The sequence below is a fragment of the Oncorhynchus keta genome, chromosome 30, assembly GCF_023373465.1.
Source record: "Oncorhynchus keta strain PuntledgeMale-10-30-2019 chromosome 30, Oket_V2, whole genome shotgun sequence".
Classification (NCBI taxonomy): Eukaryota; Metazoa; Chordata; class Actinopteri; order Salmoniformes; family Salmonidae; genus Oncorhynchus; species Oncorhynchus keta.
In genome coordinates, this window is record NC_068450.1 from 26,210,001 (window position 1) to 26,234,601 (window position 24,601).

Consider the following 24,601-nt stretch of genomic DNA (forward strand, 5'->3'; position numbering starts at 1 on the left):
CTGTATCTGTAGGATTTGAAAAAGTAACTTTTTGGTGGTTCTGAAAGTAATTATATGTCCTTCTAAAAATGCTTATAACACTAATGCTGTGATCTCTAAATTCTAACATAGGTGTGTCAAAAATACGTATTTAATTCAAGCCTAGGACAGAGGGTTGCATGACTTTAAAAATTGCACAGATACATGTATTGCAAACAAAATGGAAGAAGTTGAGCCTCACGCTTCAACGCTCTTAGTTGATGCGTAAACTGATCCACTATGCTGTTTACTTTCTGCGTCTACCTCATATCGCTGAGTCTACCTTTAATTGAAACAATAACAAAGTGGTCACCTGCATCTGTTTAAGTAAAAAGCAGACGGATGGGCCTAGAGAATGGTACCAATGTCAAATTCATAGACGAGGCTATGGATGCAAGGACTGACCGTCCATGAAATCAAAAATGGTAGTTTTATCCATGTTTAACGCCTCCCCTCAAAGTGATCTGAAAATGGAGGGAAAAAGATTAAACTCAGACAGAGCTTGCCGCATATGACCTGCTGTAAAGAGGCCTTAGAAATTAGTAGCCTAACTACATACTACTCTGATATTTCCATTCATTCTAAAATATACGGGATTATCTTCTTGAGCAATGATTCAATTGAGAATGCCCAAGGTGTACTGTGTGACTTGGTTATCTTTCTGAGTCATTTGTAGATGCACGTTTTCATTAAGAGACTACAAATTACATTGACAAAGCCAAAGGATGACTGATATATTGCATTGTTAAAGTCTCAAAGCACAATTGACCTCTTTAGAAATCAAGTTCAACTTCTTCCAGTCATTCCACTCAGAGCTGTGTAGTGAAACTGGGGTTTGCCTGAAAAATAATGATTTGTCTCTTTTTATTCCTATACAGACACAATAGGAAAATACTTATTTAGAAATAAGTACATCTTATTCTGACAATCTGAATTGAAAAAGGGAAGATATGTACTGTGTTTGTTTTGTTGCAGAGATGTAATAAATAAGTATTGAGCAAATGAAAGCAGAACATGTACACAAGAACATAGAACTGCAGTACTTATTGTTAGTTTTATTCTGTGGGCCCAAAATCCAGATCCGTGTTAGTTATGATGACCATGCTGAATGGCCCCTGCTGGCCAACACACTGCTATGTGACAAAAACTCAGTGGCAATAACAAACAAACCAGCTGGGAGGAGAGATGGAGAGGTGGGAGGAGTGATATTTAACTGACAGGTCAAGTCCCAAAAGCACCATATAAAAAGGCAGGCTAGATGGCAAGGGAAACACAAACCTACAGACTCACAACTCCAAGCCATACCTTCACAGAGACTATGAAGCTGACAATACTGCTCTGTGCTATCGTGCTCCTCTCGCTCTCTGGTGAGTACTATTGCCATAACCAAAAGCACTTACGAGCTGTTTTGACGTACATGTAAAAATATTGCCTGATATTTTAACATTGAACATTTCACCTTATTCTGTACTTAGATCAATGAGGTTTTGGGAATAATCAGACAACTCTTCACTGTGAGCGATGCTAGTTGGATCCTTTACACGCTTTCAGCTGAATTTAAGAATGAAGAGTAGCCTATAAGGAAGTGGTGATAGCTTAGGTTATCTACGTTTAGGATAGAATACCCAGTTGTAAGAGCCCACACAAATGGAAAGTCAGAGTTGCACCAAGAAAAGAATGTCAGGTGATATCATTTTTTCTACCAAGGCACTTCTATGAAGCTGACTGTGGGAGAGCTCATCATGTGGGGAGCCATGATCCTATTAAATTCCTATGAATAATTATTGTAATTCCTAATTATATGCATGTGTCACAGGACACTGGTGATAGAATATGGACAACAGTCTCAGACCCCATGCCATTAATACCAAGATAAAAGTTATTTCCAAGATAGGTACCTTGACATTAGGGTTACTGGTATGTATCTCACTGGCTGTGTCATCATAGAGCTAAAGATAACACATTGAGTTAATTCAACAAGGGACAGTAATTTAATCTGGAAAACAATAAGGTATTTAAAGAAGTGTAACGTGATCTTGTTTCAAAGACCAATAATAAAAGCAGGCATACTTTACAGATAGTTGCTGAGCAACATTCCACCAACCTTTTCCCCCACACTAAATATTGTGAATCACATGAAGGAAAAAGTGAATACCCCTTTCTTCTCATGTTTTGTACAGTTTTTGCCATGGATGAAGAAAGACGCCCACAGCCCAGAGAGGTGAGATATATTAGGAAATAGTTACTCTATGGGAACAAGGCCATTACAATACTTTTTATGAGGATGTGTATGTCAAAATAACTATAATAGACTGCTCTTCCCCTGCCTAAAACAGCCTCAGTGTGAGGTGTATGAAGGTGGCATGTGCTCCAGAGAGTTTGATCCTGTGTGTGGGAGCGATGGAAACACGTACACCACCGAGTGTGTGCTGTGTCGTGAGAACAAGTAAGTATAAAACACATGGGTTATTTACCTTGTGTAAATAGGGTTTTTGAGAGAGTATTATTCCTATTATACCTATCCTACTATGTGCTGAAATGTAAGTATGAAGCACAAGGGTGAGGTTATTTACCTGCAGTAGATAAAGCTTTGGAGAGAATTGTCTTTTAGGCTATTTCAATCACTAGGAAACACTGGCAAAGTGATGCCAGACCACACAGAAAGGATAGGCAGTATGTCAATAAGAAAATAATTCCCCAGAAGTCTGAGAAATCAATGATACGGACCTCCAAACCTTACCCCAGTTCCGGTGAGGTAACTTTACGTGACCTTGTTCTAGGAACAGTTGCATCATCAGGAAAGGGACGTGCCACTGACTCACAAATCTTACCTATTGACTGTGGCTAGAAATTTAGCAGGGTTTGTTAAAGATTCAAACATTTTTCAGTTAAAGGAAGATCATGCTTTATACCCGATACATTTATTCATATCAACCACGCTTAAATAAACAGTAAACAAATAACTTAGACATTATTAGTTAAGACATTTCAAATAGAAAAAAATAGATGGAAGTGGTTGAGGGTAGAGGAAGGATAGGAGTAATAACAAACGACAGATAACTATTGTGAAATAGATTGTGTCTGTAAAATGTATATAGTATGTTTAAGCTGGAAGTAGAAGCCGAAGTGTTGTTCATAAATTTACTCCAATTAGGGGAGGGGTGGTGGAAAATAATAATATACAGTTGAAGTCGGAAGTTTACATACACTTAGGTTGGAGTCATTAAAACTTGTTTTTCAACTACGACACAAATTTCTTGTTACCAAACTATAGTTAGGACATCTACTTTGTGCATGACACAAGTCATTTTTCCAACAATTGTTTACAGACAGATTATTTCACTTATAATTCACTGTATCACAATTCCAGTGGGTCAGAAGTTTACATACACTAAGTTGACTGTGCCTTTAAACAGCTTGGAAAATTTCCGAAAATTATGTCATGGCTTTAGAAGCTTCTGATAGGCTAATTGACATTATTTGAGTCAATTGGAGGTGTACCTGTGGATGTATTTCAAGGCCTACCTTCAAACTCAGTGCCTCTTTGCTTGACATCATGAAAATCAAAAGAAATCAGCCAAGACCTCAGAAAAAAATTGTAGACCTCCACAGGTCTGGTTCATTCTTGGGAGCAATTTCCAAACGCCTGAAAGAACCACATTCATCTGTACAAACAATAGTACACAAGTATAAACACCATAGGACGACGCAGCCATCATACCGCTCAGGAAGGGGGGGACATGTTTCGTATTGCGTCAGATGGGAATATTGACGAATACGCTGATTCGGTGTGCGAGTTCATTAGAACGTGCGTCGAAGATGTCGTTCCCATAGCAACGATAAAAACATTCCCTAACCAGAAACCGTGGATTGATGGCAGCATTCGCGTGAAACTGAAAGCGCGAACCACTGCTTTTAATCAGGGCAAGGTGTCTGGCAACATGACTGAATACAAACAGTGCAGCTATTCCCTCCGCAAGGCTATTAAACAAGCTAAGCGTCAGTACAGAGACAAAGTGGAATCTCAATTCAATGGCTCAGACACAAGAGGCATGTGGCAGGGTCTACAGTCAATCACGGACTACAAGATGAAATCCAGCCCAGTCACGGACCAGGATGTCTTGCTCCCAGGCAGACTAAATAACTTTTTGCCCGCTTTGAGGACAATACAGTGCCACTGACACGGCCTGCAACGGAAACATGCGGTCTCTCCTTCACTGCAGCCGAGGTGAGTAAGACATTTAAACGTGTTAACCCTCGCAAGGCTGCAGGCCCAGACGGCATCCCCAGCCGCGCCCTCAGAGCATGCGCAGACCAGCTGGCCGGTGTGTTTACGGACATATTCAATCAATCCCTATACCAGTCTGCTGTTCCCACATGCTTCAAGAGGGCCACCATTGTTCCTGTTCCCAAGAAAGCTAAGGTAACTGAGCTAAACGACTACCGCCCCGTAGCACTCACTTCCGTCATCATGAAGTGCTTTGAGAGACTAGTCAAGGACCATATCACCTCCACCCTACCTGACACCCTAGACCCACTCCAATTTGCTTACCGCCCAAATAGGTCCACAGACGATGCAATCTCAACCACACTGCACACTGCCCTAACCCACCTGGACAAGAGGAATACCTATGTGAGAATGCTGTTCATCGACTACAGCTCGGCATTCAACACCATAGTACCCTCCAAGCTCGTCATCAAGCTCGAGACCCTGGGTCTCGACCCCGCCCTGTGCAACTGGGTACTGGACTTCCTGACGGGCCGCCCCCAGGTGGTGAGGGTAGGCAACAACATCTCCTCCCCGCTGATCCTCAACACGGGGGCCCCACAAGGGTGCGTTCTGAGCCCTCTCCTGTACTCCCTGTTCACCCACGACTGCGTGGCCACGCACGCCTCCAACTCAATCATCAAGTTTGCGGACGACACAACAGTGGTAGGCTTGATTACCAACAACGACGAGACGGCCTACAGGGAGGAGGTGAGGGCCCTCGGAGTGTGGTGTCAGGAAAATAACCTCACACTCAACGTCAACAAAACTAAGGAGATGATTGTGGACTTCAGGAAACAGCAGAGGGAACACCCCTATCCACATCGATGGAACAGTAGTGGAGAGGGTAGCCAGTTTTAAGTTCCTCGGCATACACATCACAGACAAACTGAATTGGTCCACTCACACTGACAGCATCGTGAAGAAGGCGCAGCAGCGCCTATTCAACCTCAGGAGGCTGAAGAAATTCGGCTTGTCACCAAAAGCACTCACAAACTTCTACAGATGCACAATCGAGAGCATCCTGGCGGGCTGTATCACCGCCTGGTACGGCAACTGCTCCGCCCTCAACCGTAAGGCTCTCCAGAGGGTAGTGAGGACTGCACAACGCATCACCGGGGGCAAACTACCTGCCCTCCAGGACACCTACACCACCCGTTGTTACAGGAAGGCCATAAAGATCATCAAGGACATCAACCACCCGAACCACTGCCTGTTCACCCCGCTATCATCCAGAAGGCGAGGTCAGTACAGGTGCATCAAAGCTGGGACCGAGAGACTGAAAAACAGCTTCTATCTCAAGGCCATCAGACTGTTAAACAGCCACCACTAACATTGAGTGGCTGCTGCCAACACACTGTCATTGACACTGACCCAACTCCAGCCATTTTAATAATGGGAATTGATGGGAAATTATGTAAATATATCACTAGCCACTTTAAACAATGCTACCTTATATAATGTTACTTACCCTACATTATTCATCTCATATGCATATGTATATACTGTACTCTACATCATCGACTGCATCCTTATGTAACACATGTATCACTAGCCACTTTAACTATGCCACTTTGTTTACTTTGTCTACACACTCATCTCATATGTATATACTGTACTCGATACCATCTACTGTATGCTGCTCTGTACCATCACTCATTCATATATCCTTATGTACATGTTCCTTATCCCCTTACACTGTGTATAAGACAGTAGTTTTGGAATTGTTAGTTAGATTACTTGTTGGTTATCACTGCATTGTCGGAACTAGAAGCACAAGCATTTCGCTACACTCGCATTTAACATCTGCTAACCATGTGTATGTGACAAATAAAATTTGATTTGATTTGAAGGACACGTTCTGTCTCCTAGAGATGAACGTACTTTGGTGCGAATAGTGCAAATCAATCCCAGAACAACAGCAAAGGACCTTGTGAAGATGCTGGAGGAAACGGGTACAAAAGTATCGTTATCAACAGTAAAACGAGTCCTATATCGACATAATCTGAAAGGCCGCTCAGCAAGGAAGAAGCCACTGCTCCAAAACCGCCATAAAAAAGCCAGACTATGGTTTGCAACTGCACATGGGGACAAAGATCATACTTTTTGGAGAAATATCCTCTGGTTTGATGAAACAAAAATAGAACTGTTTGGCCATAATGACCATTGTTATGTTTGGAGGAAAAAGGGGGAGGCTTGCAAGCCGAAGAACACCATCCCCACCGTGAAGAACGGGGGTGGCAGCATCATGTTGTGGGGGTGCTTTGCTGCAGGAGGGACTGGTGCACTTCACAAAATAGATGGCATCATGAGGAACAAAAATTATGTGGATATATTGAAGCAACATCAGTCAGGAAGTTAAAGCTTGATCGAAAATGGGTCTTCCAAATGGACAATGACCCCAAGCATACTTCCAAAGTTGTGGCAAAATGGCTTAAGGACAACAAAGTCACAGTATTGGAGTGGCTATTACAAAGCCCTGACCTCAATCCTATAGAAAATGTGAGGGCAGAACTGAAAAAGCATGTGTGAGCAAGGAGGCTTATAAACCTGATTCAGTTACACCAGCTCTGTCCGGGGGAATGGGCCAGAATTCACCTAACTTATTGTGAAAACTTGTGGAAGGCTACCCGAAGCGTTTGACCCAAGTTAAACATTTTAAAGGCAATTCTACCAAATACTAATTGAGTGTATGTAAACTTCTGACCCACTGGGAATGTGATGAAAGAAATGAAAGCTGAAGTAAATCATTCTCTCGACTATTATTCTGACCTTTCACATTCTTAAAATAAAGTAGTGATACTAACTGACCTAAGACAGGGAATTTTTACTTGGATTAAATGTTGGGAATTGTGAAAAATTTAGTTTTAATGTATTTGGCTAAGGTGTTTGTCAACTTCTGACTTCAACTATATATATACAGTGCCTTGCGAAAGTATTCGGCCCCCTTGAACTTTGCGACCTTTTGCCACATTTCAGGCTTCAAACATAAAGATATAAAACTGTATTTTTTTGTGAAGAATCAACAACAAGTGGGACACAATCATGAAGTGGAACGACATTTATTGGATATTTCAAACTTTTTTAACAAATCAAAAACTGAAAAATTGGGCGTGCAAAATTATTCAGCCCCTTTACTTTCAGTGCAGCAAACTCTCTCCAGAAGTTCAGTGAGGATCTCTGAATGATCCAATGTTGACCTAAATGACTAATTATGATAAATACAATCCACCTGTGTGTAATCAAGTCTCCGTATAAATGCACCTGCACTGTGATAGTCTCAGAGGTCCGTTAAAAGCATAATGAAGAACAAGGAACACACCAGGCAGGTCCGAGATACTGTTGTGAAGAAGTTTAAAGCCGGATTTGGATACAAAAAGAGTTCCCAAGCTTTAAACATCCCAAGGAGCACTGTGCAAGCGATAATATTGAAATGGAAGGAGTATCAGACCACTGCAAATCTACCAAGACCTGGCCGTCCCTCTAAACTTTCAGCTCATACAAGGAGAAGACTGATCAGAGATGCAGCCAAGAGGCCCATGATCACTCTGGATGAACTGCAGAGATCTACAGCTGAGGTGGGAGACTCTGTCCATAGGACAACAATCAGTCGTATATTGCACAAATCTGGCCTTTATGGAAGAGTGGCAAGAAGAAAGCCATTTCTTAAAGATATCCATAACAAGTGTCGTTTAAAGTTTGCCACAAGCCACCTGGGAGACACACCAAACATGTGGAAGAAGGTGCTCTGGTCAGATGAAACCAAAATTGAACTTTTTGGCAACAATGCAAAACGTTATGTTTGGCGTAAAAGCAACACAGCTCATCACCCTGAACACACCATTCCCACTGTCAAACATGGTGGTGGCAGCATCATGGTTTGGGCCTGCTTTTCTTCAGCAGGGACAGGGAAGATGGTTAAAATTGATGGGAAGATTCCAAATACAGGACCATTCTGGAAGAAAACCTGATGGAGTCTGCAAAAGACCTGAGACTGGGACGGAGATTTGTCTTCCAACAAGACAATGATCCAAAACATAAAGCAAAATCTACAATGGAATGGTTCAAAAATAAACATATCCAGGTGTTAGAATGGCCAAGTCAAAGTCCAGACCTGAATCCAATTGAGAATCTGTGGAAAGAACTGAAAACTGCTGTTCACAAATGCTCTCCATCCAACCTCACTGAGCTCAAGCTGTTTTGCAAGGAGGAATGGGAAAAAAATTCAGTCTCTCGATGTGCAAAACTGATAGAGACATACCCCAAGCGACTTACAGCTGTAATCGCAGCAAAAGGTGGCGCTACAAAGTATTAACTTAAGGGGGCTGAATAATTTTGCACGCCCAATCTTTCAGTTTTTCATTTGTTAAAAAAGTTTGAAATATCCAATAAATGTCATTCCACTTCATGATTGTGTCCCACTTGTTGATTCTTCACAAAAAAAATACAGTTTTATATCTTTATGTTTGAAGCCTGAAATGTGGCAAAAGGTCGCAAAGTTTAAGGGGGCCGAATACTTTCGCAAGGCACTGTATATATCTATCTATATATATATATATGTATATGTATGGGAGATTGGAAATGATACAGACAATTACATTGATGGAAGCTACAATCTGCAATGTAAAGCTGATCTGTACCCCCAAAAAGTTTCAAATAAAAGACATCTCAAATTATTAGAATAAAGTGTGTATTTGGGAGATGTAAACTCAATATTATACTGAACAATCCTTGAGGTTTCTGTTCTGCATTTTACATTCAATCATGCACCTTTGAATTGAAGGTGCCATATTTGAACCTTCCATTTTAAATTGTTAACAGAACACCTATTTTTCACAGGCTTAAACACAAGCAAGTCCTGGTCAAGCATGGAGGAGTGTGTGAGGCATAACAAGAAGTCTCTCTGGACACCTGTCCTGCTGGAATGATCCAGAGGAAGGAGGAGTATCACTGGACACCAGCTTTCGAAATCTGTAGACTAATAAAATTATGAAGCATGAAAATGTAGTCTCTTCTCTTATGAAAACTAATAGAATATTATGGAAGTATATTGAACAAAAATATGGGACCACCACTTTACATGTTGCATTTATGTTTCATGAGCTGAAATAAAAGATCCCAGAAATGTTCCATACACACACAAAGCGTATTTCTCTCTAATTTTGCGCACACATTTGTTTCTATCCCTGTTAGTGAGCATTTCTCCTTTGTCAAAATAATCCATCCACTTTACAGGTGAGGCATGTCAAGAAGCTGATTAAACAGCATGATTATTACACAGGTGCACCTTGAGCTAGGGACAATAAAAGGGGCACTCTAAATCTGCAGTTGTCACACAACACAATGCCACAGATGTCAGGTTAAGGGAGCGTGCAGTTGGCATGCTGACTGCAGGAATGTCCACCAGAGTTGTTGCCAGAGAGTTTAATGTTAATTTCTCTACAATAAGCCATTTCCAACTTAATTTTAGAGAATTTGGCAGAATATCCAACCAGCCACACAACCGCAGACCATGTGTAACCAGGACCTCCACATCCTTCTTCTTCACCTGCGGGATCGTATGATCCCAGCGACTCGGACAGCCGATGAAACAGACAAAGTATTTCTGTCTGTAATAAATCCCTTTTGTGTTGAAAAACTAATTATGTTTGGCTGGGCCTGGCTCCCCAGTGTGTTAGCCTGGCTCCCAAATGGGTGGGCCTATGCCCTGTCAAGGCTGCGCCCCTACCCAGTCATGTGAAATCCATATCAGGGCCTAATTAATTTATTTAAATTGACTGGTTTCCTTTTATGAATTAATTGTTAAGTTTATATTTTTGTTCAATAGTTCTGATTTCATTACTGTTAGCAGCAGGATAAATAGTGGGTGCTTATAATTGTCACACATGTACAAGTACATAACTTGTAAAAGTATGTGGTGTGAAATGGAAATGTTTTTGTTGCATATCCCACTTCCCCCCGAGACACCTGCAGAGAGGGGTCACGACCTGGGATCAGCCAACCCTGTACAAATTAGGGTTAAGTGCCTTGCTCAAGGGCAGATCGACAACTTTCACAATTAGTCGGCTCGGGGAGTCGAACTAGCAACATTTCGGTTACTAACCCAATGCTCTACCCGCCACCCACAGGCGCACCAGTCTCACATTAGAGGGCAATCCAACAAGAAGATCGATAGAGCACACTGTGAATAAGAAACATGTCATAAGGGAAAATGAAATTTAGCCCAGCTAAATGTATTCCTCAGGGAGGACTGGAGAGCCTTATTGAGACAAGGCAAAGCATGAGGCATCACAGATGCAGAAAAAAAAGCTGTAAGGAAGGCTAAGCCCTCTGAGGCAGCAACTGAAAAAGGCAACCTTCTGATTTGCAGATGTGTGATCATATTTCACAGTATCTAAATAAAAATGTTACATTACAGAGCTGCAGACTTTATTGTCCTTTGATGGGGTTTCTCCACCCAGCCCTATGCTCACTTCAGTTTCAGCAGCACTGTCTCCAACAGAGCCAGGATCTCCCCAAAGTACCCATCCTCGTCTCCGAGGACCTGCTCTGAGAGCACCAGTTCCTGGTACTGCTCCTGTAGGGTGTGGAGGGAGGAAGACAGGGTGTAGTCCTGCCGATACTGAGTCTGGCAGTGAGGCATCATGGCCAGGATAGTTCTCAGGGCCTTCTCCTTCCAGTCGTGCTCTGGGGAGGCCAACAGTTCAGGCACCAGGCTGCACCAGCCCTGCTCTGCCAACAGTGGCATGAGGGAGACCTGTGCATACTGCCGCAACCGCTCGTTGTGAGAAGCATCCGGAATGGGGTCAAGTCCAGTCTGAGAAATCAGCTCCTAGAATAGAGAATGTGCCATTCACATCATTTGATTTCACATGACTAGCCTTGCATTTATAGGAAAGGTTTTCATAAGAGCACCACTCACCTTCTCATTGATCATGTCATAGAGTATGGTTACAATCCTCACACGGAGGGCCCCACCTTCGGAAGCTCGGAAAAGATCCCCCAACACCTGCAGCCCACCCAGCCTCAGGAAGTGGCTTTGGGCAAAGGGGAAGTGACGTAGCAAAGAGGCCACAGCAAACAACGCCTGTATAGAGACAAACATTAGCATCAGTGATGTGCCAGGAAGAGAATAATGCAAAATAGTGTGCTAATTGTAAAACGTCACTGTAGACAGATGTGAGGAAACCTTACAATTTTAAAATGGAAAGAGAGTCTCCAACTGGATAATTAGCAGTGCTACATTTACAATCAGAGTCCTAACGAATGGATTTGATTATGTGGGAACAGGACTTGCCTTCTTTTTAACAGACATGGGTCGTGGTGTGGCGAGTAACATTAACAGCTTCTGCAGAGTACCACTCTCAACCGCCTCCACCTGCACCACCGGGTTACTAGGAAGAATAATCAATGATAATGTTACTGACGCACACACAAATACAAACATGCTGTCTTTTGGATGGTATTTACAATTAGACTGTTGGTATGGGTTAATAGAGACTGCTATACCTTGACAGAGCTGACCCCAAGACAAAAGCAGCACTCTCCTGAAGGCGATAGTCTGTGCTGTTCAAAGCATCAACCACAAGCTTCAATCCTCCCCTAGATGCCAAGTTCTGGGCATTGTCCACCTGACAACACAGATAACAAGGAAATTAATTATAATGTTGCTTCTACAATCAAATAAAAAATAAAATCAGTGTTGCATCTTTTATTGTCTCAACAATTTATACTCCCAAACCATTAGTATATTCAGACCCCTTCCCTTTTCCCACTTTGTTACATTATAGCCTTACTCCAAAAATGAATTTAATTACTTGTTTTCCCTCAATCTACACACAACACTCCATAATGACAATGTGAAAACAGGTTAAGACATTTTCAAAAATAAAACAGAAATACCTTATTGACATAAGTATTCAGACCCATTGCTATGAGAGTTAAAATTGGGCTCCGGTGCATCCTGTTTCCATTGATCATCCTTGAGATGTATCTACAACTTGATTGGAGTCCACTTGTGGTAAATTCAATTGATTGGACATGATTTGGAAAGGCACACACCTGTCTATATAAAAGTCCCACAGTTGACAGTGCATGTCAGAACAAAAACCAAGCCATGAGGTCAAAGGAATTGTCCGTAGAGCTCCGAGACAGGATTGTGTTGAAGCACATTTCTGCAGCATTGAAGGTCCCCAAGAACACAGTGGCCTCCGTCATTCTTAAATGTAAACAGTTTTGAACCACCAAGACGCTTTCTAGAGCTGGCCGCCCGGCCAAACGTAGCAATCGGGAGAGAAGGGCCTTGGTCAGGGAGGTGACCAAGAACCCAATTATCACACTGGCAGAGCTCCTCTGTGGAGATTGGAGAACCTTCCAGAAGGACAACCATCTTCGCAGCACTCCGCCAATCAGGCCTTTATGGTAGAGTGGCCAGACAGAAGCCACTCCTCAGTGACAGCCCGCTTGGAGTTTACCAAAAGGCATCTAAAGGACTCTGTTCAAGAGAAAGAAGATTCTCTGGTCTGATGAAATCAAGATGTAACTCTTTGGCCTGAATGCCAAGCATCACATCTGGAAGAAACCTGGCACCATCTCTACAGTGAAGCATGGTGGTGGCAGCTTCATGCTTTAGGGATGTTTTCAGTGGCAGGGACTGGGAGATTAGTCAGGATCGAGGGAAAGATGAACAGAGAAGGATACATAGAGATCCTTGATGAAAACCTGCTCCAGAGCGCTCAGGACCTCAGACTAGGGTGAAGGTTCACCAAACAATAGGACAATGACCCTAAACACACAGCCAAGACGATGCAGGAGTGGCTTCGGTACAAGTTTCTGAATGTTCTTGAGTGGCCCAGCCAGAGCCCGGACTTGAACTGGAGCAAACACCTCTGGAGACCTGAAAATAGCTGTGCAGCGACACTTCCCATCCAACCGGACAGAGCTTGAGAGGCTCTGCAGAGAGGAATGGGAGACACTCCCCAAATACAGGTGTGCCAAGCTAGTAGCTTCATACCCAGGTAGACTCGAGGCTGTAATTGCTGCCAAAAGTGCTTCAACGAAGTACAGAGTAAAGGGTCTGAATAATTATGTAAATGTTATAGTTCAGTTTTTTAAAAATAAATTTGCTAAAATTTCAAAACCTTTAACCTTTGTCATTATGGGGTATTGTGTATATATTGAGGGGGGGGGGGACACATTCAATCCATTTTAGAATAAGGTGGTAATGTAACAAATGTGGAAAAAGTAAAGCGGTCTGAAAACTTTCCAAAGCCACTGTATCTCGTTGCCGCCCACCTCATTAGTATCTCGTTGCCGCCCACCTCATTAGTATCTCGTTGCCGCCCACCTCATTAGTATCTCGTTGCCGCCCACCTCATTAGTATCTCGTTGCCGCCCACCTCATTAGTATCTCGTTGCCGCCCACCTCATTAGTATCTCGTTGCCGCCCACCTCATTAGTATCTCGTTGCCGCCCACCTCATTAGTATCTCGTTGCCGCCCACCTCATTAGTATCTCGTTGCCGCCCACCTCATTAGTATCTCGTTGCCGCCCACCTCATTAGTATCTCGTTGCCGCCCACCTCATTAGTATCTCGTTGCTCACCTGATGAACAAGGTACTCTAGGTCATGTAAAGCTTTTATCTTCTCCTCCACAGTGGTGTTTGAGCTGTTGAATTGGGACATCAGTCTGCTAATAACCTGGAAGTCTGACTCCATCAGCATGTCCAGTTTGGCCATGTCTCTTTTCAGCTCCTCCATGGGACGAAACTGGGCTCTGAGAGCCTCCTAAAACACACAGGGAAACACACTAGAACCATAAGTAATAGTTTGCCAACCGAGAAGGAAATCAAAAATAGACAAATGCCTTTATGATCACATTTCTTTTCACAGCCGCGTGTCTTCGCCATGAAAAGAGACTACAGACACATCAAATCAGGCCATACCTTCTCTTCTTTTTCTTTGTCACTAGTTTCAGGATCCACTCCTTCTTTTATATTTTTCAGAGCCTTCTTCAGCTCCTCAGCATTGAAGGATGGGCCCGGTGTGTTCTCCTTCCCCTGTCTGACTCAGAGAAAACACCTGTGGGTAGTCTGTTGTAACCTCAAGCAAAGATAGTATGGCCCTCTACTGTACAATAGCTACATGGCAGAAATGTTATACAGTGTTTCAAACTGACAGAAACACTTCAACAGGATCCTTACCTTTGTCCATCGATCTGGTATTTGAGAATCTGATGTTCCCCAAGTTTGACCTCCCTCTGGCTTGTCTGGAGGTTGAGCCTTACGTGAGAGCCCCTTGGGACTGCCTGGCCTGAGTGATAACAATATTGTACAGTGAATACTTTTGATTCTGCCATACACATTAATACTCCATGCCGTTTCTTGTTTCTGTGTTTTGCACTTGCATTCAGCGGCATCTATGAATCACATGATTATTAATATTATTATTGACAAATGGAAGAACCAAGGACATGGATGGTTCATGAGGTTGTGAGATTCTCTCTGGTGTTTACAGAACAACTAGTGCTGTGAGATTATGATATCAGGACCTGCTTAGACAAAGCAATTGTAACAGTAGAGTAAAGGATTGCAATATATGGGAAAATAAATGGCTGCAGTATTTCTGCTATACTGAGTACATGGTGCATGGAATGCTAAGGCACAAATATATGAATGTGTGCATTCTTATTTTAAATGCATGTAGTTCTGTCCTTGTGCTGTACTTGTCTATTAAATGTTCTGTATTATGTCATGTTTTATATTGTCTGGACCCCAGGAAGAGTAGCTGCTGCTTTAACAGTCGCTAAGGGGGATCCTAATAAAATACATGTATTACTACTGTGTGTACTTCATGAGGGACCTGTGCATTAATATTTTTTATAAAAATTTTAAAAAACCTGGTTTGAGAGACTGCCACTGGTCCGTGGGACGGAACACATCCAAATCCTCAGGATCGGGCTCTTCCTCCATGTGGTGCGCATCCTCATCATCCAGGCTGGTCTCAGTGCTCTCCACAACAGTCAACGCAGAGGAAGACTACAGGGCCAGGGGATTGTATCAGACTCATGTAGGCTACAGACTCTCATCAAACTCTGGTAGGCTACACAAAAACTGTTTAACAATATATTTATACAGTAGTATATCATTAACTAATTAATTACTCACTTTTTCGCTGAGAACATGGACGAATTGACAACTCAGTACTAAGAGCATGAGTGCCATCATCAGCCTGGTAGATTTACTTCCTTTTCTCAGGCATCCGGTCAACATACTGGCTGTTGTATAGCTAACACAACGAATATATTGATGGTGAAAATATCGATATCATAACACTATAGATTAACAAATACAATTCAGATGAACTACGACGCATTGCACTATTTATTTACCCGACCGCACCATTTCAGATTTAAGCATGGACGTGTAACGTTGATACTTGTCAGAAATTAGACCACTCCTACCGTCCTTGTCATCACGACCGGGAGCCAATCGTATTTTAAAGAGTGTCACTCGTTTTCAAATCTATGCGATCGGATTGGCTAATGGAGATCCCTGTATGCTCTTTGTGACGCAATTACATGACATTTCATCAGTCTTTTTAGAAGTTTTATTTAATTTTATTACATGAACTGACAACTGTACATATAGCCCATGTGTCAAAACAGTTACGGTACTGTGAACATGTATATGAATCTTACAACATATGAAAAAGTAACTATATTGTTTTCTTCTCAGAAGACAGAGATAAGCAGGAGAAGAGACTAATACTCTTGCGTGTGTCGGTTATAGCGGGTTAACCCTGATCTATACTGGAGGTCCAGGACTTGCTTGGTTACACGTGGTCTGCGGTTGTGAAGCAGGTGGACATACTGACGAATTCTCTAAAACGATGTTGGAGGCGACTTATGGTAAAGAAATTAACATTCAATTCTCTGGCAACAGCTCTGGTGGGTATTCCTGGAGTCAGCATGCCAATTGTACACTCCCTCAAAACTTGAGACATCTGTGGCATTGTGTTGTGTGACAAAACTTGATTTTAGAGTAGCCTTTTATTGTCCCTAGCACAAGGTGCACCTGTGTAATGATCGTGCTTTTTAATCAGTTTCTTGACATGCCTCACCTGTAAAGTGGATGGATTATTTTGGCAAAGGAGAAATGCTCACTAACAGTGATGTAAACAAATTTGTGCACAACATTTGAGAGAAATAAGCTTTTTGTGCGCATGGAACATTACTGGGATCTTTTATTTTAACACATGAAACATCGTACCACCACTTTACATGATGCGTTTAGATTTTTGTGCAATATAATTTAATCCTGGCTTAATATATGATGACTATACAACTAAAAAAACGTTCTCAATGCGTCTCCTTGTTGTGTGTGACATTGTGTTAGTTATCATCTAAGTACTAAGTGATGATAGAGCACTTCCCAAAACTGCCCATAGACTAATTTAACAATAAATGTAAAAAAAAATGCTAATTGACTGTGCTTCGATATCAGATAGGGGTTAAAAAGCATCTCACCAAATATTTCATTTGAACACTTAAATGAGATTAAATCAGACTCAATCAGACTCAAATCCATCTTTTCTGGTAATTGTATTAATATATTTACAAACTGTTAAAATATACACTGAGTGTACAAAACATTAGGAACACCTGCTCTTTCCATGACAGACTGACCAGGTGAAAGCTATGATCCCTTATTGATGTCACTTGTTAAATCAGTGCAAAACAGTGAATACTCTTTCCTGTGACAGCCCTCCCAAAAGGCAGGGGAAGGGTAGGCAGTGGTGGACGAGTGGTGAGAGCCCGAACAAAACCCAGGAAGAACACCAAGAAACCAAAGTTGAACAGCGGAGGACAGACAGGGGTCTGCAGCAGCACCATGGGACACTGACATGGGGGGGGTTGGGGATAGTGGTTGGGGGCTCCTCACAGATGCAGACACACTTGCTGTCTCCAGGCAAGGCAGGGTTAGGTTTGGGGCTGTTGGGGGGGGCGGTGGGCCTCTGCTTCCATTTCCTCTTTCATGTGCTTGGGGAGCTCCATCTCCAGGACCATGGGCTCCTCTTTCTTCACCTCTGGGAGGTCACTAGGCATGTCTATAAGGAGTTTCTTGCACTTGCGCTTCTGAATAAGATATTTATTCCCTACTAAAAACACAACATCATTGAATTAATACCTCTTACCTATTGTCTAAATGTTTGAAATATGTAAGTAATCACTGCACCTGTGTTCAAGTGAATGTCACAATATAAGCAAATTTACCATTGGGCTCATATTTCCACCTAAACTATTCCACTTTGACTTGCAGCTTGATGTTGTCACTCTGGCTCTGTTTGAGGGCCCTCACTACACTGAATAGCTTTCTCTCCAGCTCCAGTGCTCTTTGACTCTCAGAGAGTGACTTAATACTTTGCACGAACAACTCATTCCCCAGTCGCTCTGCATCCTTCCTACACACACAAACATCACAACAATGACATCTCCAATTTGTATACTGAACCTTAAATGCAGACCGTTTATGGGTTAAACTGAAGGCCTTCATCCACTCAGCATGTAAATACTAACTCTACACTAAAACCAGAGATCTCACACAGAGTTCAAAAGTTGGATTTTCAGGTCAGTGTAGTAAGTCCCGTCCCCACTGTCCATTTCCACTGGGGCTGAAGAACCAACAACTGACATAAATACACAATCACTTCATACTGTGAATCTGTTGTCCTATCACATGTTGTAGTGTTATGGATTTTTATCAAAGTCACCACAAACAAGAGGATATCACCTCTACTTTCTCTGGGTGACGTAGTTTGATCTTGAGAGCTTGTATCTCACTGTTCTTCTCTGAGAGCATGGACTGAAGGCGCTCCAAGTGAGCAGGGCCTGCCCTGGAGCCTTGCAGCTGCATCATTGTGGCTATCTGAACCCGGAGGGAAAAAACAAGAGGAAAAAGCAGATCAATCCCAAATGCACCTCTGGTTCAGTCTCACATTGTCACTAGGAGTGATTGACTGGAAACATAAGGGAAAGTGTTTTGTATTGTACCTTTATGATGAAGATGTTGTTCTGAGATCACATGCTGCTTCTGAAGGAGCCGATACTTTCTTACTGATCAACTGTCTCTTAATCGCTGCTCGCTTGTCCTCAAGCTAAAGAGAAATGTTGCACCTACCTCTCCAAATAAAGAATTTCCCTTGCTGTTTGGATCTTGTGCCTGTTGCAACACCTGATCCAGTTGAATCTGGAGATCTCGTTGGCCTCCAGGGCTTTCTAAAGCAGGCAAATAGGAACAATAGTGTCATTAGCATGAATGAATCTAGTGTAACGCATGCATAATATATATACATTTACATTTAAGTCATTTAGCAGACGCTCTTATCCAGAGCGACTTACAAATTGGTGCATTCACCTTATGACATCCAGTGGAACAGCCACTTTACAATAGTGCATCTAAATCTTTTAAGGGGGGGGGGGGTGAGAAGGATTACTTTATCCTATCCTAGGTATTCCTTAAAGAGGTGGGGTTTCAGGTGTCTCCGGAAGGTGGTGATTGACTCCGCTGTCCTGGCGTCGTGAGGGAGTGTGTTCCACCATTGGGGAGCCAGAGCAGCGAACAGTTTTGACTGGGCTGAGCGGGAACTGTACTTCCTCAGTGGTAGGGAGGCGAGCAGGCCAGAGGTGGATGAACGCAGTGCCCTTGTTTGGGTGTAGGGCCTGATCAGAGCCTGGAGGTACTGAGGTGCCGTTCCCCTCACAGCTCCGTAGGCAAGCACCATGGTCTTGTAGCGGATGCGAGCTTCAACTGGAAGCCAGTGGAGAGAGCGGAGGAGCGGGGTGACGTGAGAGAACTTGGGAAGGTTGAACACCAGACGGGCTGCGGCGTTCTGGATGAGTTGTAGGGGTTTAATGGCACAGACAGGGAGCCCAGCCAACAGCGAGTTGCAGTAATCCAGACGGGAGATGACAAGTGCCTGGATTAGGACCTGCGCCGCTTCCTGTGTGAGGCAGGGTCGTACTCTGCGGATGTTGTAGAGCATGAACCTACAGGAACGGGCCACCGCCTTGATGTTAGTTGAATATATATATATATTTTTTTTTTCACCTTTATTTAACCAAGTAAGCTAGTTGAGAACAAGTTCTCATTTACAACTGCAACCTGGCCAAGATAAAGCAAAACAGTGCGACAGAAACAACAACAGAGTTACACATGGAATAAACAAGCGCACAGTCAATAACTAAATAGAAAAAAAAGAAAGCCTATATACAGTGTGTACAAATAGCATGAGGTGGTAAGGCAATAAATAGGCCATAGTAGCAAAGTATTTACAATTTAGCAGATTAACACTGGAGTGATAGATGAGCAGATGATGATGATCAGATGATGGTGTGTAAGTAGTGATACTGGTGTGCAAAAGAGCAGCAAAGTAAATCAAAACAATATGGGGATGAGGTAGGTAGGTGGGCTATTTACAGATGGACTATGTACAGCTGCAGCGATCGGTTAGCTGCTCAGATAGCTGATGTTTAAAGTTAGTGAGGGAAATGTAAGTCTCCAGCTTCAGCGATTTTTGCAATTAGTTCCTGTCACTGGCAGCAGAGAACGGGAAGCAAAGGCGGCCAAAGGAGGTGTTGGCTTTGGGGATGACCAGTGAGATATACCTGCTGGAGCGTGTGCTACGGGTGGGTGTTGTTATCGTGACCAGTGAGCTGAGATAAGGCGGAGCTTTACCTAGCATAGACTTATATATGACCTGGAGCTAGTGGGTATGGCGACGAATATGTAGCGAGGGCTAGCCGACTAGAGCATACAGGCCGCAGTGGTGGGTGGTATAAGGCGCTTTGGTAACAAAACGAATGGCACTGTGATAGACTACATCCAATTTGCTGAGTAGAGTATTGGAAGCTATTTTGTAGATGACATCGCCGAAGTCGAGGATCGGTAGGATAGTCAGTTTTACTAGGGTAAGTTTGGCGGCTTTGTTGCGAAATAGAAAGCCGATTCTAGATTTGATTTTGGATTGGATATGTTTGATATGAGTCTGGAAGGAGAGTTTACAGTCTAGCCAGACACCTAGGTATTTGTAGTTGTCCACGTATTCTAGGTCAGAACCGTCCAGAGTAGTGATGCTAGTCGGGCGGCCGGGTATGGGCCTGTCTGCGAAGTAGTTGGTGAACCAGGCGAGGCAGTCATTTGAGAAACCAAGGCTATTGAGTCTGCCAATAAGAATACGGTGATTGACAGAGTCGAAAGCCTTGGCCAGGTCGATGAAGACGGCTGCACAATACTGTCTTTTATCGATGGCGGTTATGATATCGTTTAGTACCTTGAGCCTTATCCTAAACTGCTAAAAGATTATTATTTTACTCCAAGGCTTTAAAGCAGGAGACAGCTTCTCTCTCATGCTCTTCTTTCTCAGTGATTCGCTCCAGTTAACATTGAAGGTTTGTGTTGGTCAGCTCCAGATGCTGGTCTTTGTACTGGGCCTCTTGAAGTGCCTGCTCCAAGGTGGCCTGAGTGGACAAAAGGAAAATGGCTACCTATACTGTACCACACGTAATCATTGTTTACCAAGATTTTAATCAGCTATGGATGAACAAATTATTTTTCTGTTTATCCTGAGTCTTTATGGGTCTTTACAGATTGTAATATTAAATGTTTTGTTCATCTCAGCATCCTCCAGCTCCATCCTCTCCTCCTGCAACTCCATCAACTCTAAGGACATGGTTTCATGAGTCCGCTCTGTGACCAAACGCAGGTCCTCCATCTTGTTCCTCCGGGTCTCTGTCTGGAGCTCCAGTTTATGCTTCAGCTGCTTCTCAATGAGCTGCGCCTCATCCAATTCAGCTTTCATTTTCTCCACCTACGGCCAAACACACTATGTATTGTCAGAGAAAACAAATTGACTCAAAAACAACTTGTGATGTCCTTAGCAGAGATGATTTCAGTGTGCAGAATTCCACAACAATTAACTTTGCATTCATTCTTCCTCGTCTAGATTCAGCATATCCCCCAAATACTGCAAATGGTGTACAGAGATGTACAGGTAACCCAAACCACATCACTGGCAGCCCAACCTTGAGCTTGCACTCATTGAGCTCCATAGCATGGTTCCTCTCCAGCATGGATTCCTGTTTCTCCCACTGCAGCCTCCGCTGGCTGTTGACCAAGTCGTAGTCGGAGCGCAGGCTGTCCAGCGGCTTTTCATCCCTCTCCTGCAGAGAGTATTTCTCTTCCTTCAGGGCCTGAGAACCGACACACAAGAGACTATAGTCATACCTCTAACATCAACCCACTCTGTGTTCTCATCTTAACCCTGTTTAACATTCTTGTAATATCAGTAGTAACAAGATTCCTGTCATGCAATATCAGGGTGATTACACCATTCATATTAGTAGTTTTTATGTAAAGCAGTTGTCTTATTTTGTAATGAGTTATACTGCTTCTGTCATAGCCTATTCATCAACTGTCAAGACAGCTGCCTTTAATGATGTCAGTAATTGCCTTGTGTGAATGATCACCTCCACATTGTTGGTAATCTCTATCCTCTGTTCATCCAACTTGTTCTGCAGATCCAGCTGCCCGTCCAGCAGCTGAAGGCCATATTAGGCTGCTTTCTGCAGCGCACATTCTTCTTCTTTCAACTTGTGTTGTAGTCGCTGGATCAAAATCATCTCCTGAAGTAGACATCGTTCACAATTGAAGAGAAGCAAAAAGAGAGAAACTTAACAGGAACACTTATTAAGGAAGGTGTGGGACACCCATGAAGTCCAGCAATGGCTCATATGGTCTTAGGTGGGATAGTTGGTCAATTATGTAACGCATGTGGGCTATTCTGTGATTACAATATCTGATTTAACTGAACAGAACAAACAAGGATGCCAAATAGATATTCGTCTAATGGTGAACGAAAGACAAACCTGGAGCTAAACCGTGTTGAGAGAACAATAGATAAAGGTTGTAGCTAGCAGTAACTGCTCTATAACTTGGACTCAGTAACTGGGTCCTTTTCAGTAGGCACGAAACTGGATAAAACGATTGTATACATATGCTTTCTAGTGAACAATGCAACATACAACTGATACACATATTTGATCTAATGTTGTTGTTTTGTTTATCTGACAAGCTAAGCTTCATAGCTAGCTAGTAACACGATATCAAGCTTTTTTCCCCTCCTGATATTCAAGTTCACTAGCTCCGTTAGCTCAACGTCTAATCTCGTCCACCAGCCGGCTGTCTCTCTAGCAATCGAGCCTGGGGACACGGTTAGCTAGCTAGCTTGCAAAGTTGCAAGCTAACTGTTGATTGCACAAAGACAGTTATCCTCCGAAAAGTTGTAAGTGATCATATTTGAAGAGGATAACTGTCAAACTGTTTAGCTTGCAGCCTAGCTTGTTAGCATACCTTTCCACATGCGGTCAAAAAGGGCACCGAGACACCACACCTCAAATATTATTAGGTTTTCCACCATTTACGAAACACGATATGAATTCTGATCCAGCTCCAGCCACAAGCCAAATATCGCGACAGATAATCATACGTCTGTTGCTCTGCCTTTTTACAAGGATCAATACTTTATGTCTTAAGTCAATAATGCACAACGTGTGTTTGAAAATGTTATGAACATATAATACAGTCCACCATGTTTATTGCTATGATTATATTATCCAATAATCTGATGTTATTCTCTCAATTGTGTCAATGTGTCATTTTCTTGGCTTTTAAAAAAGCATGTTTTACTTAATATGAACACGATTACAATACTTACATTGTCTTTCTAACATATTGTATTTTATTCTAGGCATTTGGATAAAGTCATTGAGCCAAACAGACATGGTAAACAATGTAGGCTATGCCTATTGATTTGGTGCTCGAGGTGGTTTGAGCACCAGCAGACACGTTCACATGCATCTCTGGGTGTGACATAACCTTTGAAACATGTCCAGGGATACATCCCCTGTTGTGGTGGAAATTCAACGGAATATGCAGTCTTTCACCTCATACTGAAACCATGTCCAATCTTCCAAACTATTTGCAATCCACTAAAGCTCAGACTATAGTGACTACAGGACCAAACACTAAAACACTAAAATTAAATCAAAGTAGCACACAAACCTCATATAAGAACAAAACCTATGTTAACCCTGTGCCACTTTGTCAACTGGTTTTAGCTACATGTAATTACTCCAAAATAATTGAATAATCTCATCATGAAGGCTTACTATTATACTTATTTAGTAGGTTTAGCAGATCGGATATACTTTTATCTAATTTGTACTGCCTCTTATTGTTGCAGAGTTGCCAAATGTGTTCCACTAGAGGGAAGTATTACTATTCTTTGATATTCTGCTTGATTTTTATATTCTAACCATAAGCTGAAAGAAATAGTTATTTCTTACCATCTAGCCTGGATCTAACTCATGTAGTCTTAAAATAATTGTTTGACAAGGAAATATTGCTGTAAAAGCTGAATATCGGCAGGTAGCCTAGTGGTTAGAGCATTGGGCCAATAACCGAAAAGTTGCTGGATTGAATCCCTGAGCTGACAAGGTAAAAATATGTCATCCTACTCCTGAACAGTGTAGTTAACCCACTGTTCCCCGGTAGGCCGTCAATGTAAATAAGAATTTGTTCTTAACTGTTAAATAATTTAAATAAAGTTTCAATTAAAAAAAATATATATATATACATATATATATCAATATTTAACACCACATAGTTCCAGATTGTGCACTGTGTATAATATATAGAGCACTGAACAGTATCTAACCCATCAGCTCATAAAACAGGAATATTCAGAGAGACAGAGTACTTAAATCAACCCGAGGAAGATGATGCACATGATGAAGGCTGCTCATCAGTGAAAAGAATTGTTTGAACACTGGTGGTACCAAAAGCCTCGATTTAGCATCTCCAGAGAATAGGGGCCTCCCAATTCAAACACAAATGAGTAGCAGCATACCATGCCATTGTCTGAGGAGCTGACCACAGACGCTACCTCTGTTGTTGTGCAAATACATCCAATCAGTCTAACCATTTACACCAGGAACAGCATCATTTCAATTTTAGATTATGTAAAGGTTATATGCTATTAAATTATGACTTTTGTTTTATGCACTAGCTCCATAGTGCACCTTGAAAATAAATAGTTTGTTGCCTTTTACTATTTTTCTTCATTTTTCCCAAATGCAGTTTAGATTATATCAAAGTTAAAGGCTAATGTTTTTCACTAACTTCATAGGAAAACTATTAAGCTTAAATGTATAACATAGCCCACCTATAATTTAGCCCAAACAACTACCTCTTTCCCTAC

The 24,601-nt window shown here is 42.3% G+C and overlaps 2 protein-coding genes and 1 pseudogene across 2 annotated transcripts; 1 reads left to right on the forward strand and 2 right to left on the reverse strand.

Moving 5' to 3' along the window:
- Positions 1–1,236: 1,236 nt before the first annotated feature.
- Positions 1,237–9,288, forward strand: LOC118363343 (serine protease inhibitor Kazal-type 1-like). Its single transcript, XM_035744086.2, has 4 exons — positions 1,237–1,385; positions 2,199–2,239; positions 2,355–2,464; positions 9,125–9,288. The coding sequence occupies exons 1-4, from the start codon at positions 1,277–1,279 to the stop codon at positions 9,174–9,176; spliced, it is 312 nt and encodes a 103-aa protein (XP_035599979.1). The 5' UTR covers positions 1,237–1,276; the 3' UTR covers positions 9,177–9,288.
- On the reverse strand, positions 7,332–15,748 carry LOC118363337 (nucleotide exchange factor SIL1-like). The gene is made up of 9 exons (XM_035744076.2): positions 15,451–15,748; positions 15,183–15,321; positions 14,488–14,596; positions 14,230–14,347; positions 13,889–14,071; positions 11,795–11,916; positions 11,583–11,679; positions 11,208–11,372; positions 7,332–11,117 (listed from the first exon to the last, which is right to left on the reverse strand). Exons 1-9 carry the CDS (start codon positions 15,553–15,555, stop codon positions 10,755–10,757), a joined length of 1,401 nt encoding a protein of 466 aa, XP_035599969.1. The 5' UTR covers positions 15,556–15,748; the 3' UTR covers positions 7,332–10,754.
- Positions 15,749–16,510: 762 nt separating this feature from the next.
- LOC118363944 (protein Spindly-like) lies at positions 16,511–23,214 on the reverse strand (annotated as a pseudogene).
- Positions 23,215–24,601: the final 1,387 nt, after the last annotated feature.

Excerpts from the sequence above, each read along its gene's own strand:
- LOC118363343 (XM_035744086.2), top strand. The coding sequence starts at position 1,277 with ATGGCAAGGGAAACACAAACCTACAGACTCACAACTCCAAGCCATACC. Across the intron at positions 1,386-2,198 it reads CGTGCTCCTCTCGCTCTCTG|TTTTTGCCATGGATGAAGAA; the intron begins GTGAGTACTATT and ends TGTTTTGTACAG. Across the intron at positions 2,465-9,124 it reads GTGCTGTGTCGTGAGAACAA|GCTTAAACACAAGCAAGTCC; the intron begins GTAAGTATAAAA and ends TATTTTTCACAG.
- LOC118363337 (XM_035744076.2), bottom strand. The coding sequence starts at position 15,555 with ATGTTGACCGGATGCCTGAGAAAAGGAAGTAAATCTACCAGGCTGATG. Across the intron at positions 11,373-11,582 it reads CCATGTCTGTTAAAAAGAAG|GCGTTGTTTGCTGTGGCCTC; the intron begins GCAAGTCCTGTT and ends GTCTCTATACAG. Across the intron at positions 11,118-11,207 it reads ATGACATGATCAATGAGAAG|GAGCTGATTTCTCAGACTGG; the intron begins GTGAGTGGTGCT and ends TCTCTATTCTAG.